This window comes from Halichoerus grypus, chromosome 5 (genome assembly GCF_964656455.1).
Source record: "Halichoerus grypus chromosome 5, mHalGry1.hap1.1, whole genome shotgun sequence".
NCBI lineage: Eukaryota > Metazoa > Chordata > Mammalia > Carnivora > Phocidae > Halichoerus > Halichoerus grypus.
This window is the reverse complement of record NC_135716.1, coordinates 36,581,161-36,598,988: the sequence shown is the minus strand read 5'-3', so window position 1 is coordinate 36,598,988 and position 17,828 is coordinate 36,581,161. Positions and strand designations below refer to the sequence as shown.

The window sequence follows — 17,828 nt, the reverse complement described above, 5'->3', positions numbered from 1 at the left end:
ATTTAAGGTTTCAGTAACCCCTTCCCTTTGGTCCCTCACAGGCTGGGTGGTTGGATCTCTGGAAATCCTCGGCAGCCCCGCGAGTTTGGTGCGAAGCATCGGGAACGGAATCGCCGACTTCTTCAGGCTTCCGTACGAGGGGCTGACCAGAGGCCCTGGAGCCTTTGTGAGTGGAGTTTCTAGAGGGACGACATCCTTTGTAAAGCACATTTCCAAAGGTAGCTGTTTGGGTTCCTTTTCATAATGCCTCCTTTTCATTCCTTCCCTTATTTTTTATTTTTAAAGAACGCGTTGGAAGTTTTCGGTGCGTGAAGTGTTCCTCTACCCTTGTTGGGCCTGGTAGGTTGCAGTGAAATGCTGGATTTGTAACAGAGCTCCCACAGAATGTCTTATGTTTTAAACAGATCACTATTTGCCTGCAGTGTGTGAAAATGTTTCAGAAACTTCAGAATTTTAAACCTCCCATTGGGAAAACAAGGATTGGCTCAACTGTTATTCCATGTGATAAATACAGAAATATTAAAGGTGTTCAGGACTTCTGCTAAACATCAGAAACCCTACACTGTGTTGCCTCATCATTTTTTTTTTTTTAATGTAGATACAGTTGTCATAACTTCTGGAAGGATATGGATACATTTTGACATGGAAGCGACCTTGGAGGTAGAACAGCCAGCTCCCGGCTAGCAGGCCACAGCAACAGTGCCATCTTGTGGCCCAGACGGTCCGTCAGGCACGGAAGCCACACTGCTGCCCACATGAAGGGGCATGTTTTCGTTTTATCTGTGTGTGCTTGACGATATTTTGGTCAGGTTGGCAGTGACTCGGGAACTAATAAGGGCCATCTGAGTCCCCTTTTCTTCTCAGCAGGAGGCAGGGAAAATAGGGCAAAGGGCTTCTCCCCCATAAAAGGCTTTTTAATGTCAACAGCGCTGCAACTCTGTGATGAGTGGGCAGGTTATAGAAGTCTCTGGAAGGCTCAAAAGAAGAGGACCTTGAAATATGAGCACCCATCCTCTGTAGAGGGGGGCTGGCAGGAGAATGCAAGAGCATAAGCCGAGTTGTGTAGACAAGGACAGGCCCACTCCCCCAGGCCCCAGCCGTCCGGGAGGCCTGCGAGCTGAGAGCCGAAGGAACTCATGGATGAGTCACTGGTGGATTTCTCACTCCTGACACTTGAATCTTTGTGGTTCTGTTGTTTTTATTTTCAAATAAGACACCCAACACCTGCTAAATTGAACCCCATGGTAATTTTAGCATAGTGACTCACTGAATGTTTTTTTACACTTGTTCTCTCCTTCTCTTAGCAAAAATCTGTTTCGTTTTTTGGTGTCTGTGGGTACGCATGGACTTTTTCTTTTTAGATTGCTGGTAAAGATGCAGCTGCAAAAATGCCGTCTTCTGTGTTTTCTTGGAACTAGGTGTCCACTACTGGAGGAGTTCATTGGTCAGTTTCAGGATCTGTCCATTGATGTCTTTCAGTCTTGCTTCACTGAGATCTCTGCAGACTTGCTAGAGGGGTTGGGGACTGTTTTGAGCAAGATGCTGAGATAGCCTTTCTTAGGAAAACCAGACAAAATCATGGCTTTCACATGATTTATTCCCTCACTTTTTTCAGCTCACATCCTGAGAATCAAAACTGCACGTCTTGGGGCGCCTGGGTGTCTCAGTTGTTAGGCGTCTGCCTTCGGCTTGGGTCGTGATCCCGGGGTTCTGGGATCAAGTCCCACATGGGGCTCCCTGCTCCGCAGGAAGCCTGCTTCTCCCTCTCCCACTCCCCCTGCTTGTGTTCCCTCTCTCACTGTGTCTCTCTGTGTCAAATAAATAAATAAAATCTCAAAAAAAAAAAAAAACTGCACGTCTTGACTGTGGCCCGATCATTAGTTCCTCAGAATGTCAAATGATAAAGTTTAGTGTTGCCCTTGGCTCTAAGGAGGGAATACATTTTATTCCTAAGTAGAAATGTTTCTGTACAGTAACCTTAACCTTTAAAATCAGAACAAAATTTAACCTTCAACACTGGGCCTCAAGGAGGAGTTCAAAACTCTGTTAGCCAAGCCTTGACAATCCCACGAGAGTGGATGGTAGTTTCATCAAACTCTGGGCATTTTTCTGGCAACAGCGATTCTCGTCCTACCCCTTTTGAGGTGTGCTATCACCCTTACAAGCAAGTGTTAATCTTTGCCTCGTTTTTTAAAGATTTAAGTTTTAGTAACCTCTACACCCAACCTGGGGCTCAAACTCACAACCCCGAGATCAAGAGCCGCATGCTCCACCGAGTGCGCCAGCCAGGCGCGCCTTCACCTCATTTCCTGAAGGCTGTTGCTTCAAGCGCCCAGAGGAAGCCCCCATCACTCACCACCTGGGCATGTCCAGAAGGCACAGATGCGCTTCCACTGCCCCCGCTCCCCGGGGACCACTCGCGGGGGCTCCACGGGATAGGTGACCAGAAGGCCAACCCATGTGCTCTTGTGCCCTCAGGTACCCTCACCTCCATCACCAACCTGGCCACAAGCCTGGCGCGGAACATGGACCGCCTCTCGCTAGACGAGGAGCACTACAACCGGCAGGAGGAGTGGCGGCGGCAGCTCCCCGAGAGCCTGGGCGAGGGGCTCCGGCAGGGCCTGTCCCGGCTGGGCATCAGCCTGCTCGGTAAGGGGCTGCGGGGGACCCGCGCTGGATGGGTTGGGGGGTTGTGAAGTTTACATCCTTTCTGCAGACAAGGCTGAGGCCCCGGGGGGGGGGGGGCGGTGGCGGGCGGTGAGGCGCTCACTCTGCTTCCCACCCTGCATCCGTGAGGCGCTGGCCCGGGGCCTCCCGCCCAGAGCCCTTGCGCAGCTGTGAGGGGCCAGCCCAGGCCCTGCCCGGTGGGGGGCCCACGTGCACAAATGCCCACGCCCCGCCCTCCCTTGCTTCCGGTATAAACCCCATCTGCCCTCAGGGTGGCTCCCCGAGAGAGCGTCGTGAGGCGCCCTGCGCCTGCGGGCGTCGACACAAGGACGGCAGCCCAGGCCGTTCACTGCTGAAAGGGAGCAACGGGCCGGCCTTCTGAGGCCCCGTCTCCTGCCCGGCCAGATACTGCAGACGCTCGCCTTTGTTTGAGAAGCGCTTGGGCAACGTGCAAATGTCATGTAAACTTCAGTGAGGAGCCCACTTTCGCCTTCTATTTTTCCAAGAGCGCCGGCTCAGCCTGACTCAGAGTAATTACCGTTTGTCAAGCAGCCAGATGGTATAGTCAGAAGGGAAGATTGCTATGGATATTTCCAAATACTACAAATGTTCGAAAAATAAGTTGCTTTGGAAAACTCTATAAAAAGGAAGCTTCAGAGCTGAGATTTTGCAGAGCAGGATTTTCAAGGGTATCTTTTGTTTATTTGTTTGCAAAGGAATTTAAAACTGTATTGCTTGGCAGCCGGCCTGCCGTGCATCGGAAGGAGCGCGCATCTCCCGGAGATCAAAGTGCCCCGAAGCAGGGAGAGCAGAGGTCAGAAAAGATGAGCTTGAAAGGATTTGTCCTCTCTCCAGTGTGCAGTTCTAGCCACAGCCCTCAACTCGCAGCACAGCCAGCTGAGGCTCTGGGAGGAAGTAGTAAGATGTTATAAGCTCAGGTTAAGTTACTAGAAATATGCATGGAAACTGGGAGCTTATGACCTGGGATGGAACTCCGGGGTAAAGGAGGGCTCCAGAAGGCCAGGGGATGGCGTGGGAGTGGACCACATTCCAGAGGAGCCAGCAGACCCAGGCTAGGGTGTCCAGGTCCTTTTTTTGTGCCCTCAGGTATGTTCTTACCTTCTCTAAACCTGGGTTTCTCCTTTGTAAATTGGGGCTGGTAGTAACATTACTAGAGGTAATAGTAGAGGTCCGTCATGGGCCAGGCATAGGGTCCGTGTTTGGTAAACAGCACCGCTCATGCCGTGCCCTCTACTCCGGGCAGGAGAGCTTCCGTCCCTCCGTGCAAGCTCCTTTTGGAGTTGACAGGAGCTCAGCAGAGGAGACCTGAGCTGGCTGGCCTGGGGCCATGTCCATTCCAACCAGTCTGTTCTCTTCCCACCCAGAGACGCCCTCACCCAGCACCCGGTCGTCACTGTACAAACCTGTGCCTGAGGGTAGAAATCCGTTACGGGAGGAGCCATGATCCTCCCTTTGTGGTGTCACACTTTCTAATATGGCGCCTATTGTTGACCAGGCTAGAAAGTCCTAAAACTTTGATCTCTGCTGTAGTCACGTCTCATACATCCTCATCCATGCAAGGGAATCATTTAGTCTGTCTGCAAAACCTCAGTGGGCTCGCAGTCTTTCTGCCATTCTGGTCATTTCCAAAAACTCAGGAGTTCTGTTGGTGACATAAATCCCTCCTGGGTGTGCAGTGACCTCACCCGCAACCTGTGGCCTGAGCCCGGGCCCCCAGGAGCACGGCCTCCAGCAGTGCGCCCTGAGCTGCGTGCCCACTGCTGTGCTCCTCAGACGGGTTAGGTCGCAGTGGGCGTCTCAGAGCTGGCTCCAGCCAGCTTCCTTCCCTCTCGGAACGCTCTGTGTCCCACTTTATCCCTGGCTCATCTCAAAACGTCCCGTCCCGGAACTACTTGATGTGTGGCAGGAAGACGAGAGGAGGAGCAGGACCAATCAAGTCCCCTCACTGGGGAAAGCATACATTTATCACCATTTAATTTATCCCCAGAAACAGTGTTTAAAACCGCTAAATGCAATTAAGTGTCTGATTGACGTTAGTGCTATTATCCTATTGTTTGAAACCCATGCACAGTGAAATCAAAGTATTACTTCCTCAGTTTCTTCCTCTATGAGAAACACTAACAACCCAGTTAGTAAAAAGGTATTTAAAGAACACTTGAGCGTTGACAGAGCGTTTTCACATGTGTCATCTTATTTGATCTATGAACCCAGGCATGGATATGAGGTGAAGTGACTTGCCCAGGTCAGACCTCCACCAGGACAAGAGCCTGGGCCTTTCCTCCTGTCACGCACCCTGGAGGGCTCCCAGCCTGGAAACAATCAGGCTGTGGGGAGACTGAACAATTCAAAGTTCCAGGGTAGGAAAAACACATTTCCCCCAAATGTTTATGGGCCTGGTGGGCCTTCTTGCCTCGGTTTTGCCCTCATGGGGACACCGTGGAGTGTTAGGAGGTACTCGAAAAATCAAAGGGAGTCTTTAGCTGCCATGCCCAGCCACATCGCCCCAAGTCAGCAAGGAAGTGTCGCCTGGCCGAGAGATGCCGCCAAGGCTCTTGGATGAGCCTCCCCCACAGTTTTGAGCAAACAGTGGCTCTGGGGAACATTCTGTTTAGCCTGCAGACTTGGTAATAAGGTTTTGCCACATTTACCAGATCCGTTCCCCAGACACCCCCTTTCCTCCCGCACCCTGGAGTCTGTGCTGAGCGAGGATGGGAGCTCCGTGCCACTGTCGTACTCCATGTTCCCTCCCAGACGCGACTTCTCTGTCGCGAATACCACAGGCAGGATGTCCGAGCTCGCCTCCCTGATCCCCTTCTTTCTGGGCCGCTGCCTGAAGGGGGAAGCAGTGCTAGGCTCCCCAGCAGCCATCCCCTCCGTCTCCACGGCCACTCTTGGTAATGCCATGTGGAATCCCAACAAATTAGGCCTCTACCAGGTGCAGCAGGACGTTTTCCCTGGAGTGAGGGAGGGAGCGAGCGAGCCATGCACCGCAGACTGGCTGCAGCTAGTGGGGGGGTTAGGAATAACAGAAATGCTTCCTTCTCAGTGAATTAATCTGTTGTGGTCGGAAAAGGCTAGCCTCAAGCTGGGATACTTAATATACTCTGTGGGTAGGTCTCGCTTGTCTCTGAAGTGGTGAGCTCTAGTGTCCCGGCTTAGGCCTGTGCCTCCGCTGTCGTGATTTAAGAAAAAAAAAAAAGTGTCCAAAATAAAATTACAGCGTGTGGTGAGGGCAGCACCAAAGTAGCCACAGAGGAACCTTCATAGGTCGGTAAGCCAGTGTTTTCTGCCCGAGGCTGGGGAGCTAGTCACGGAAGAGGTAAGGGAGGGCCCTTCCGGTTCCCTTGCCCAACAAAGAAAGCCCTCCTCCTCCAACTAGAGGGGAGCGAGGGAAGCACCCCCCAATTTCTGCCTCGCCCAGCGCGCGCTGAGTCCACGGAAACTCCCCTCCATCCAGCCGCGCTCCCTTCCTCTCTCCCTTCATCACATCACAGCCGTCTCCATGTGGCCGCCCACCCCGTGGGCCGGATGCCAAGAGACAGTTTGGGAATCAGTTCCCACCACTTAGAAGAGCCTCAGAGCAGAGCTCGAGTAGATGACAGTAAATAATTTACCGGTTGTGGGATTTAGCTGGATTAGACTTAACAAGAGAGCCTTCTGAAGCCCTACGAGAAGCTGCCTCTCTCCAGGCACGGCTGCTGGTCTCTCACGGCCTCTCTGGTCACCAGCTCACACCTGGTGACCAGTGAGGTGTTGGTGTGTGTGACAGGCTTTCCCCCTGCGGGGTCTGGTGCTGGGCGAGGGCATGCGATCTGATAGCTCCTTCTCTACCTCTCAGAATCTAACACCTTGTCGTGAGGCTCAGATTTTCCACTCTCTGGGCTGCCCAAATAGTTTATCTAGCAAAGCCGCAGTAACTGAGCCTTCAGTGTGGCCGGTGGCTGGAGAAAGTAGAAGATCAAAGGGGAGTTTCACTGTGATACCTGTTTGCGCTTGGGTAGCAGTTAGAAGTTAGAGCCCGGTGTGGGTACTGATGGTTATCAAGGCTCCATGTTCCTTGTACGGGGTAGCCCTGGCACATTAAAGGGACGTGGGAGAGTCTCAGTGAAGTCACCACCTGCCCCCCGACTCAATTTTAATAGTCTTAATGGAAATCTGCACTTGAGAAAAGGCCTTTCTTAAATAATTTAATCTATTGGTGAATTTGTAATTATTTACCTCGGTTTTCCTACGAACTTAAGCATGGAGACCTTTAAAAGAAATCAGATAATGACGTCACAAAAGCTGTGTTCTCTGATCCGAAGTTGTTCACTTTGAACTCTCTGCCGTGAGATGATTCGAAGAGAAGACTCCCTGGTTCTTGCCTGCGCTGCGCGGCCACCACCCCATTCCACTTCCCAGCTGCTCTGCCTCCTGACCTCGTGGACACACAGCAGAGCATCAGAGTCCTCCGACTCAAAGAGGAGGCGAGCCCCCAGCCCGAGTGCCAGGATGGGGTGTGTTGAGGGCCCTGAAGCAGTGATCCCTCAGCCCTCCACAGCCAGGGCGGCTGGGGCCAGCTTCCTCTGCCTCCCCAGTCAGTCCTTTAGAACCTTTGGGAAGCGTGGGTCTAGGCTGAGAAACAGACCTGTCGCCTCGGGTCATTCTTAATCTGCCAATACATAAATTTAAATGGCTCTGTCCAAATTCTGAGGAACGGAATCTATGAAGAACATTCCCTTTACAATTGACCTGAAGGAACCGGCCTTGGTTTTACTGGATTTTGTTCAGGGGAATATTACTTGAAATTAGCAGGTCATTAACGGAGACCTGGAAATCTCCATTTACCCAAGGGACTTTGAATTAGTGGCATTTGGCATAATGGGATTTGACATGTACTAAAATTTCTACCAGGGGGACTGTGCATTTTCCATTAATCCTAGCAGGTTTGACTTGAAAACAGAAAATTCTGTCAAGAACTGTAATGAAATTTTTACCTCTTACTGAGCTAGAGAATCTTCCACTCCATCGCTGAAAAAAAAAAAAAAATCGGCACTGGCGAGGCCTTTACTAGATATCCTCACGGGCCCCTCGGAGTAAGGGGAGTAAGGAGGAGGGACCCACAGGAGGCTGAGGGACTCCCCCGCCAGCTTGGTACCTGACCCGGCTGCCCTCCGGGAAAACCATTAGAGCGGAGTAGTGAGAGCAGAGTTTTGTAGCTGTTCTCAAGTGAAGAGTAAGTGGCCAAACCTCAATTGAAATGCGAAGGAAGCAAGTGTTTCTAAGACTGGCAAAAGGAAGAGCCTGTCTTAGAAACAGGATCAGTGAATAGCTTGGTGGTGAAGAGCTGGGCTGGGACTCTGCCTCTCTAGACTCAAATCCTGGCTCAAGCACAAGACAGCTGTGTGACCTTGGGGCAAAACTCCTTAACCTCTCTGTGCTCAGCGGCCTTATCTAGGAGCTAAGGATAAAAACCAGGTCTGACTCCTAGGATTATGAGGATTAATGGTATCATACAAGTAACACTCTGGATATAGTCCCCAGCACATAGTAAGCACTCAAAACAGATTAGCTGTTATAAAAATAATTGCATTATCAACAATACTCTTATACATTAATATATTAAGATTATTAAAGAATTGTTCCTATCATTATTAAAAGGGAGAACAGGGAAAGGGGATGGCATGGCCTCTTCCAGTTTCTTCATGCTCCTAATTTGGTGAAAATTGATTAGGCTGAGCAAGCTTGCCCCCTCCTGAGCAATTGTTAGCTCTCTTCCCTAAACCGTGTTGCATGGTTTCTGGACAAAGGCATGTGAGTGTCACTTTGGAATAGTCTGACATGTTTATTAAATTCTGAACTGAACTTCACAGATCCTCACTGTGATGGACCAAACCCAGTCTGAACATTGTGTTTTGATGAAGATCATAAATGTCTTAGTGCCCAGTGAACTTACATAATAGGTAAATAAATGTAGAGTAAAGAACTTTATAATGAGGGTAGGTTTTCATTTTCAATCTAAATAAAACTGTTCTGGATTGAAAGTTTTCACCTTCTCAGGATTTTAAGCCTCAGGCCTCACGAGGGGCTTTTGCTGTTTTTCAGGTGCAATTGCCGGCATAGTCGATCAGCCCATGCAGAACTTCCAGAGAACATCTGAGGCTCATGCTTCAGCAGGACACAAGGCCAAGGGTGTCATCTCAGGCGTGGGGAAAGGAATCATGGGGGTGTTCACAAAGCCCATCGGAGGAGCCGCTGAGCTCGTGTCACAGACTGGCTACGGTAAGTCTCGGGGCACCTGTCAGGCCGACTCAGACATTACCGACTAACGTGCGTTATTATACCAAGGACTCCGAGATAATCTAGGCCTTCATGTGGCAAAGCAGTGAAAAATAAAATGGATAAATCTATAAAAAGATAAATAGCTTTCTTTCTCATCTCCTTATGCTTATTTATGGAAAGAGTAGAATCATACTACTAGTAATTATAATAATTATAGACCCAAGAAATCAATTAGCAATTTCACTAGCTTTATCTCACAGAATCTTTTTACAGTTCGTCTAATAAAATAGACTTTAATTAAAGATCACTTCTCGGCCTTTTGGCTAAGATCAAGTGTAAAATAGACTTTAATGAGAAGTAACCAGTTAGAGACAATTGAGAGCAATATGTAGAAAATACTGAGAGAACAGGATTACTACTTTGTCTGGTGACCAGTTGGAAAGGAGAAATAGGTTACGAGGCAGGAAGATGTCTGTGACGTGTGTGTATTTGGAGAATGAGAAAGAGGAGCGTGTACGCCGATGCCCACAGAGCCTTGAGTTTGCAGACTCGGTGCTGTCGCCCCTGAGCCGAGTTCCGGGCCACCAGCAGCAAAGGCCCATGATCTACAACTGAGACCCCTTCCCCAAGCAGACAGCTGGGCCGGTGGCACCCCCGGAACTGGACGGTGGCGTGCTGGGACCTCTCCCGCACTCGCGTGTGCCCTCGGGGGTGCCGGGGGCGTATGAAAGCAAGCACCTCCTCCCATGCTGCTTTTCCGCCTTCTTGGCAGAGCACGCTTAAGTGACTTCATAGACCGGTGACTCGGATTGTTACCTTTTTACCTAAAATCGGCGTCCTCGCTTTGGTCAGGAAGCGGGCTGCCTAGCTACCATCACAGGCTACAGGCGGCCTCCCGCCTTTGTCAGACAGGCGAGCAGTCTGCATCTGGCCGTAAAGCCTGAGGGGTCCGTCTCACCGCAGGCATCCCGCCCCTCGGGAGATCTGACAAGAGGCGGCCAGATCAGGGCATAAAAACTGTGTCTGAAAGGGAGAGAGTGGGGGACGAATGCCCACACTCAGGCAGCCATCCGGAGGGTTCCTTTAAGAGACCACACAGATGCAAACATGTGTTCCTCTTCGCTTTCCCCCCTCGCCGCCTCCCTCCCCATTTCTCTCCCGCTCTCCTTCTGTGAATGACGTTTTCACTCACAGGGAAGCGGACAAACAGAACCACTGCCACCCGTCAGCGGGCCCAGGCCAACTCCCCCTTATCAAAGGCGTACGCACCCATAAAAACAGTATTCCTGTTGCCGTAGACTCAGTGGGGTGAAGTCCACCCAGACTTACTTCATGCATCGAGGCCTTTGGTGTTGAGAATGCCATTGTCCTCACCGCGCCTTTCCCAGGGCTGAGGATCTCTCCCTCCGGGAGGAGCATCTCAGAACAGAGCTTCACATGGCCGTGTTGCTTTCCATCATTCTTGTAAAACTTTTATTACTGCACTGAAGGTTTTACAAACCACTAACTCTTAGTCTAATGACTGTGCCTCGTTCATAAACATTTACGAGCCCTCAGAAAGCACACATGCGGTACCATCTTTGGTTCTGGAGAGTCTCCTTAGAGGCCTGCATGACCGCTGCTGGGTGCCCGCGTTCGGTGAAGCACCGGGGAGAGCGTGTAATAAACCCCAAGAGTGCTCATAAATGTATGTGGGTTCATGTTTAACAGCTGGCTTAAGGCACTAAATACTGTATCTAGGCAAACCATGTGCCTTTGTGTGCATCTCTCTGTGTGTTGTGTTTTTTATGTGCCCAGCCACAGCACAGATACACAAGTATTGTAACATGAAGCAAGGAAGTCAACTAGCAATCATGACTTTTTTTTATCACATAAATTGTAACAGTGTGGGAGCTCTTGTTCAGGACTGATTACTCCCAGGAGCATTATGCTTCCATTAATTGCCAGTCCAGTCGATGCTTGGACTGCAGTTCATTCATTTTGCAGTTTGCAGCTAACGTAAGATCACCAGAGTTAAGAGCATTGCAGTGTTTGATGATTATCTGTACACTTGCTTCCAAGGATTTGACATCATTTTGGATCCTACTGTAGCGCTTTATGGATGGCTGTAACAGATGACATCACTGCAGCATGGAACTGGTTTCCAGAAAACAACTAGTAAAACTCCCTTACTTCTCTTACCACAGGTATTTTACACGGAGCTGGACTTTCTCAGCTTCCCAAACAGCGCTATCAGCCAAGTGATCTACATGCTGACCAGGCTCCCAATAGCCACGTCAAATATGTCTGGTAAAATTATCTATAGACACCCGTTCAACTGCACATGGATGTTAAGGGGCCTGCTTTGCTCTCAAGCTAACAGGCCCTGCTTCCAGGGGAGCCCAAGACGGCATTCGGCAGCTCAGGCGGCACAGGGGCATCCTCGAGCCCGGCAGAGGCTGCCGTCCCCACATGTGGGGCTGGCCGCAGAACTCCCGGCCTCTTGCACACTGAGGAGCCCAGGCCGTGTGAGGGGATCCGGGATTCCCTAGAGAACCAGCCTTCTCGTGGGTGGGTTGGGGGGTGGGCGTTTCTATTGGGAAGAAAAGGAGCCAAGGGAAATCTTTGTCCCCAGCAGGCGCTGGGTTCTGTTAACCAGAATCAGTTTGAGAATTAAAGTGACAACTATATTTCAAGCTAAAATTAATAATCAGCTTGGTGAGAGCCCTTTGCCTCTGGGGAACCGGTGTGAGAATGGCCCAGCCCTTAGTACAGTGAGTACTGGTGTATGACCATCTTTTCCAAACTGGCTTCTCGCCTCACTTTTCTCCTTTGGAACAGGAAAATGCTTCAGTCTCTGGGCAGACCAGAAGTGCACATGGCCCTGGATGTAGTTCTGGTGAGGGGCTCAGGCCAGGAGCACGAAGGGTGCTTGCTGCTGACCTCAGAAGTGCTCTTTGTGGTGAGCGTCAGCGAGGACACACAGCAGCAGGCCTTCCCCGTCACGGAGATCGACTGTGCCCAGGACAGCAAGCAAAGCAACCTGCTCACCGTGCAGCTCAAGCAGCCAAGAGTGGCCTGTGATGTGGAGGTACATTTCCGAAAACAGGGTGACTGTGTGGCCAACTGCCGGGGAATTTGAGCCGCGGGCTGAGCGCTGGTAAGCAGGCGTATGAGCCTGCAGCCTCTGGCGTGGCTGCTGGGGACTAGGAGGGCTGTCCGAGGAAGCAGCGTGAAGGGGCATGGGAGCCAATGCAGGTCGTTGGGAAGCCCCAACCCGGGTGAGTGTGGGAGCCTTTCATAGGGGAGCCCAGCAGTAGGCCAGATGGGCTCAAGGCTGGGGTTGAGCTGCTGTATGAGCTGAACAAGGCTTGGTTGTCATGGGGCAGGGGCGCTGGAGTAGACAGGACAACGGAGTTCCAACACCAACAGGTACAAGAGGGCCAGGGCCGGGGCGGCAATTCCGTGCTTCTGCCCCACCAAGCAGGCACGAGTCTGCTGCAGCGGGCTGGGGATACAGGAGAGGGCCGCCCCAGCAGTGAGGGGATCATGAGACGACGTGCAGCCAGCAGGCCAGACCTTCGTAAGCTCGCAAACCAGGAGGTCTCACTCACCCCCTCCCCCATTGCCACCCCAAGACTTCATGGGTCAAAATTTCGTGCAGAAATGTCTTTCCTTCTACTGCTCTGTCTTCTGTTTGGCTCTGGGTTCTCTTTCCCACAGGACAGATTCCCATCCCTTAAGTACTGTGGGGTACCTCCCGGGGATGCTCCTTTGCATCTTGGGGCAGCTCCCTGATAGCTTCTGTGCTGGATGCTGGCTCTTGGCCACACATAAGTTGCTGAGGAATGGATGCTCTGTCCAGGGTTAGAGGTGAGCCCTGACAAGAGTGGCACCAGCTTCCTACAGTCCAGCACGGGGTGAGCAGGTGCACCCAGTGGAAAATGGCTGTCTGCTCCTGCCTCCCTGCCGCCTGCCTGATCCATAGGGGCTCGAAGAGTTGACCTAAGAAGCAGACATCTTTTTCCACCCGGCAAGACGAGTGTAAGTCAGTGGCAAGCTGGAGCCTGCTGGTCCTAACCCGGGGCCTGAGTGGACCCAGCAAAGGACAGCAAACCTGCCTCTAGCAGGTCCTGCCCAATTCATTATCTTCTCCTTGGTATGGGAGCCTGTGTTTCCCTCGCACCACTGTTTGGGTAAAATTATCTGAGAAGATGGAAGGCAGCCAACCACAACAACTCTGAGATTTCTCTAGCTTCTTGGATCCTAATCAGTCAGGCTTTAAGCTGGGGCTTGGCACTAGGCGTACATTGCTGCCTCGAGTTGATGACTTTCTGGGAATAAACAGAGGTCAGATGTCCAGGCTGACTTTAGATCTGCCAAAATCTTCTGATCCAATTGACAATAAAGCAGCAGTGATCTGGCTACAGGATTTGGCAGGGGATAGTATCATTATCTTCAAGTCCTTGGTCCTTAACGAGAAACTTCCAAGGCCCTAAGGAATATCTAGGACCATCATTATTCCTTAGCTGCTCGGGAAATATTTAGTATCTTAAGCCGAGACTGGAGATTCAGCTTTTGCTGTTAAAACTGTCTTTACTGTCTTCAACTGTGATCCTTCTCTCTTTGGCTTTTTTCTTTGAGGAGGGTACTGTGGGGAATTATCACAGCTGGAAAGGAACAGACATGCTTCTCTAGGGGTTAATGAGATGATAGCTGGAGTCACCACTCCTAGAAGTTGCCAAGGTTGAGACCATGGAATCACGGAGTTAGACGCAGAAGCAGCACTGACACGCTGGACACCATGCTCAACACTGGTTCTCCATCGGAACTCAGGGATAACGAGGGTCTAGGATTAAGGGGTGGCTATGGAAGAGGCAGGAAAAGATGACTGAGAGGAGGAATACTGCAGGGCAGCACCTGGCACGGGACAGAAAAGTGGGTATCCAGTATGCCTTCAGCCCCCAAATTCCGCTTTCTCTGAATCTATCCCAATTTACCTCTCCCCTGAGCTCCTCCTAGGAATCAGGAAATAACTGCCCCCCCCACCCCTCCTATGTCCAAACCCTAGCCCCTCCCCCACTCACCCCAAAAGAGACCCAAGCTATAGAAAAAAATGCTTTCTTTTCTGAGACAGTACACCCTTCCTTAGGAGTGCTGTAATCCAGTGTTTGCAAAATGGGGGGGGGGGGGTGTCACTCAGCAGGGCTGCTTGACATAATCTTCCTCAGTTGCCATACTCGTGTCAGTCCCTACCCGTCACATGCCAACCTGATGCACAGATGTAAAGCTGGGTTAAGAACCCTACCTGCTGTCTTCCAGGGAAAACTAGGAAAAGTATTTTAAGATCTTTATATAAAATGGCTTTTCTGTTTTTTTGCTTTAGATGCTAGGAAACACAGCTCCTTTGAATTTTGGAAGGAATTAATTTGTAGATGACATCATTCAGTATATTGAAATGTGGCAGGATTCAGATTTTTTAAATCAGCATTTGCTTTTCTTGGTTAAATGCAGCCATTTTTAGGGTAATAATTGCTTAATATGCCTGGCACATTACTGAAATCCCTTATGAGAGAGGCTCAAAATGAGTCAGAAGGTCAATTTATTCCTTGGCCAGGTTCCTTTCACAGCACGGGTTTTCCTGTGCTGCTGTTCAGGAGGAGCAATTAAGACTTTCTGTGTATTCAAAAGCTTTCCAGCTGAATCCTGACCCCGTCAAATGATATCAGAGCTCTGGCTTGTGCCTGGTGGTACACAGCTTTCATCTGTCAGCGAAACTTTGGGGGCTTTTCTTTTCTGTCCCAAGCTGAAAAATTCGAGGTCCAAACTCTACTGGATGCCCTACTTACTTCTCTGGCATCCCCTTTACTCCTTACCATCCCACTGGCTTTGTGCAGCTTTTAAGACACCCTTGGCTGCACTGTTTCCATGCCCTACACAGAAACCTAGAAATTCTTTACATTACTAAACTACTTTGAGAACTCAAAAGCCCTTGTTAAAATGTTTTTAATTCTTCCAGAGTGGTCTTGCCAACATTTGGTAGGTACAGACCACAGAAAGGTCAGTGGCTACCTAATTCCCACAGATCAGTGGCTTACACTGGAAACTTCCCAGTCCACATGATCTACACACTAGATAGCTACAGAATTTCAGGGTGGGAAGAATTTATAGCTCCAACTGCCTTTGATGGGTGCTTTCTCAGAAAATCGCACTTAAGAACTTAGGTAGTATATCTCAGTTCCCCTATTTGAGTTCCACTGAAGATGAGCCAGACTTTTATGAACCATAAATGTACTTTGCATCCTCCCTTTTTTTCCATAAAAATTTCCCCTTCCTCTGCCCAGTTTTTTTATTTTCTCTGGCTTTAAATCCTAGTGTTTATAAAAACAGAAAATGTTACAGTTCAAAAGGTATTTATTTTTTTTAATGCTCTGTCCAAAGCCACTGGTTTGAAAAGAGATGCTCTTCTCCACATTTTTTTCTGTCAAACTAACTGAAGAGGTTCAAGGAGACAGGCAAACAGAATTTTATTTCAGGGTGACAGTTTAATGTTGATTTAAGCAGAGAAAAGACACTTTTCTTCTTTGTTGCTGAGCTCGTTAGTAAAGAGCAGTGAGAGATGTTTAATAGTTAATGAGTAAAATGTTACCAAATTGTCAACTTCAGACATGGGAATTTTACACACCAAATGCTTATTCAAAGGAGGTTGTCCTAACAGTCTCCTGCAGAGCTTCTGTTGTACTCCTAAAAGTGCACTGTTACTGCCACAGCTCAGAGGAAAAATAAAAAGCACCGTTTGGGACAAAATGGCTTTATTAGAGTACCTAAAGGCATAATGTGTAGATGTATCAAGGCAAAAACAGAAGGAATAATTTGTCATGGAAGTGCCATCACGAGGGTTTGGCAACTAAAGACTCCTCTTTATTTTTGGATCCCAGGTGGATGGAGTCCGGGAGAGACTGTCAGAGCAACAGTACAACAGACTTGTGGACTACATCACAAAGACATCTTGTCACCTGGCCCCCAGCTGCTCTTTCATGCAGACCCCATGCCCGGTGGTGGCTGTGGAACCTCTCCCCTCCACTGTGAAAACATACCATTATATGGTTGATCCACATTTTGCTCAAGTGTTCATTAGTAAATTTACCATGGTGAAAAATAAAGCCCTGAGGAAAGGGTTCCCTTGAGTCCCCTCTGAGGTGTTGTTGATCCCTGCTTGTGCAATTTATTCTTCTTGAAAAAGAAACCTAACTAGCTCTAATAACATCTAATATGGACACAAAGCCAATACTTTAATTATAGGTAATTTTCCAGCCTCTAATTCAGATTCTTCTCCCTAAAACTAAGAAAATACCTTAAAATGCAATGATAAAAAACTTGTTCCTTTCCGATTTGGAGACAGTGATTAAAAGAATCTCTATGTTGTCATCTCATCATACATAAGTTCTACCTTTTGCTCTCTAATGGTATTTGCTAAAATGTTTGTTTACTATAATTAAGATCTGTTAACTCTACTCTGACAAAAAATGTGGTCAGGCCTTAGAATGGAGAGACGACTGGTTAAAACTTCATTCCCAACTGCATCTGTTTCTAGGTTGAGACATTGTCTTTGCCTAATACCCTTGTCTGCAAACGTTTGGAATCTTTAAATGCTTAGGAATTTGTCAATGTAAATTTATTACTTAAATGTGATGCTCTTCTTTAAGTGAAACCTGCTACGTATATTTCTACTTTAAAGCCTGCAGGTTACTGAAATTTACAGGACATTCTCATGATGGTCCAGGTACACTGTAGAAAAAATGTTTCGCCAATTTATCTTTTAGCAAGCAAGCTTATGTGTCTACCAATGAAAACAGACCCAAAGGGCTCAGGTGAGTTTCTCTAGTTCTGTAAAGAAAACCTACTACTAGGAATTCCCTATGACACTCTCTTGTGGAAAGGGTTTAGCAGAAGGATATTCATACTGCCCTGGATTACTGCAGGGGAGTCAGGAACCCCAATGTTAACCTTAACAGTGAACCAATCCAAACAGTTTATTCTGAATTGCTCAAACACAAAATATTCCCAATGTCTGATACTATTTTTGCATTTAAGGATAGGTTTTTATCAAGATCTTGGGTCACCAGATATCATCTTTAATATTCAGTAAAAATCTCACTCTGATTAAAACACATTTTTACTGATTACATCCAAACTTGGGTCTACAATCTATTATATACAACTGTGAGATGCTAAGAAAATTCAATTTCAAATGGCCACTAATTTTTAATCAAGTCTCACATGTCATCAGGGATGAGAAGTCACTGCGTAATTGTTTCTAGAAAGCAAGACCATTAATGAACAATTCAGGCTAAATATGAAAAACTGATTCTTCCATTAGTTTGTTGTGTCACACTCATTTAGGAAAGTGACAGCTTCGTCAACCTCGAGTAACTATTTTTAAGAATGTAAATATGTATTAATTATTGTTATCTTTTATGGGCATTTTGCATACTACTTCTAAGAATTATAAATTGTTGAAAATAAAAGGAATCCTTGAATTACTGACCACACATAAATGTGTATTGTCACCAAGTGTTTTTCAAATGCAGGTTTTTGCCAATTCCTGGGTTTAATACAGCTCACATTATTAGGACCCAAGAATTTTGCATGAGTTAAAAAGGCTAAGAACAGTTTTTGTTATCCTAATAAAGTGCCAATCAGTGATAAAATTAGCTTAGGCTAAAATAATTTTTAAAGCTCTCTGTAATATCACTTTGATCACAAGAAAAAGCATTAATTATTAATATAGGGGGTAAAGGTCCTCCTAAGACCTCCCCCAAAATAAGTTCCCACATTCTTATCATTAACAGACACTACTCTAATAGAACAACTTTTTCTGGACTAGGTATATATTCCAT

At 48.2% G+C, this 17,828-nt stretch overlaps 1 protein-coding gene across 3 annotated transcripts in view; it reads left to right on the top strand.

Annotated features, from left to right (window-relative positions):
- The window catches only part of VPS13B (vacuolar protein sorting 13 homolog B), a 741,629-nt gene extending 725,513 nt beyond the window's left edge, over positions 1–16,116 (top strand). For all 3 annotated transcript variants that reach the window (XM_078072177.1, XM_078072178.1, XM_078072179.1), the window contains 6 exons: positions 42–218; positions 2,479–2,649; positions 8,773–8,949; positions 11,136–11,238; positions 11,770–12,019; positions 15,867–16,116. In XM_078072177.1, coding sequence (XP_077928303.1) covers positions 42–218; positions 2,479–2,649; positions 8,773–8,949; positions 11,136–11,238; positions 11,770–12,019; positions 15,867–16,115 — 1,127 coding nt within the window. In that variant the 3' untranslated portion in view covers position 16,116. The remainder of the gene's footprint in view (positions 1–41; positions 219–2,478; positions 2,650–8,772; positions 8,950–11,135; positions 11,239–11,769; positions 12,020–15,866) is intronic.
- The last annotated feature ends 1,712 nt before the right edge of the window (positions 16,117–17,828 follow it).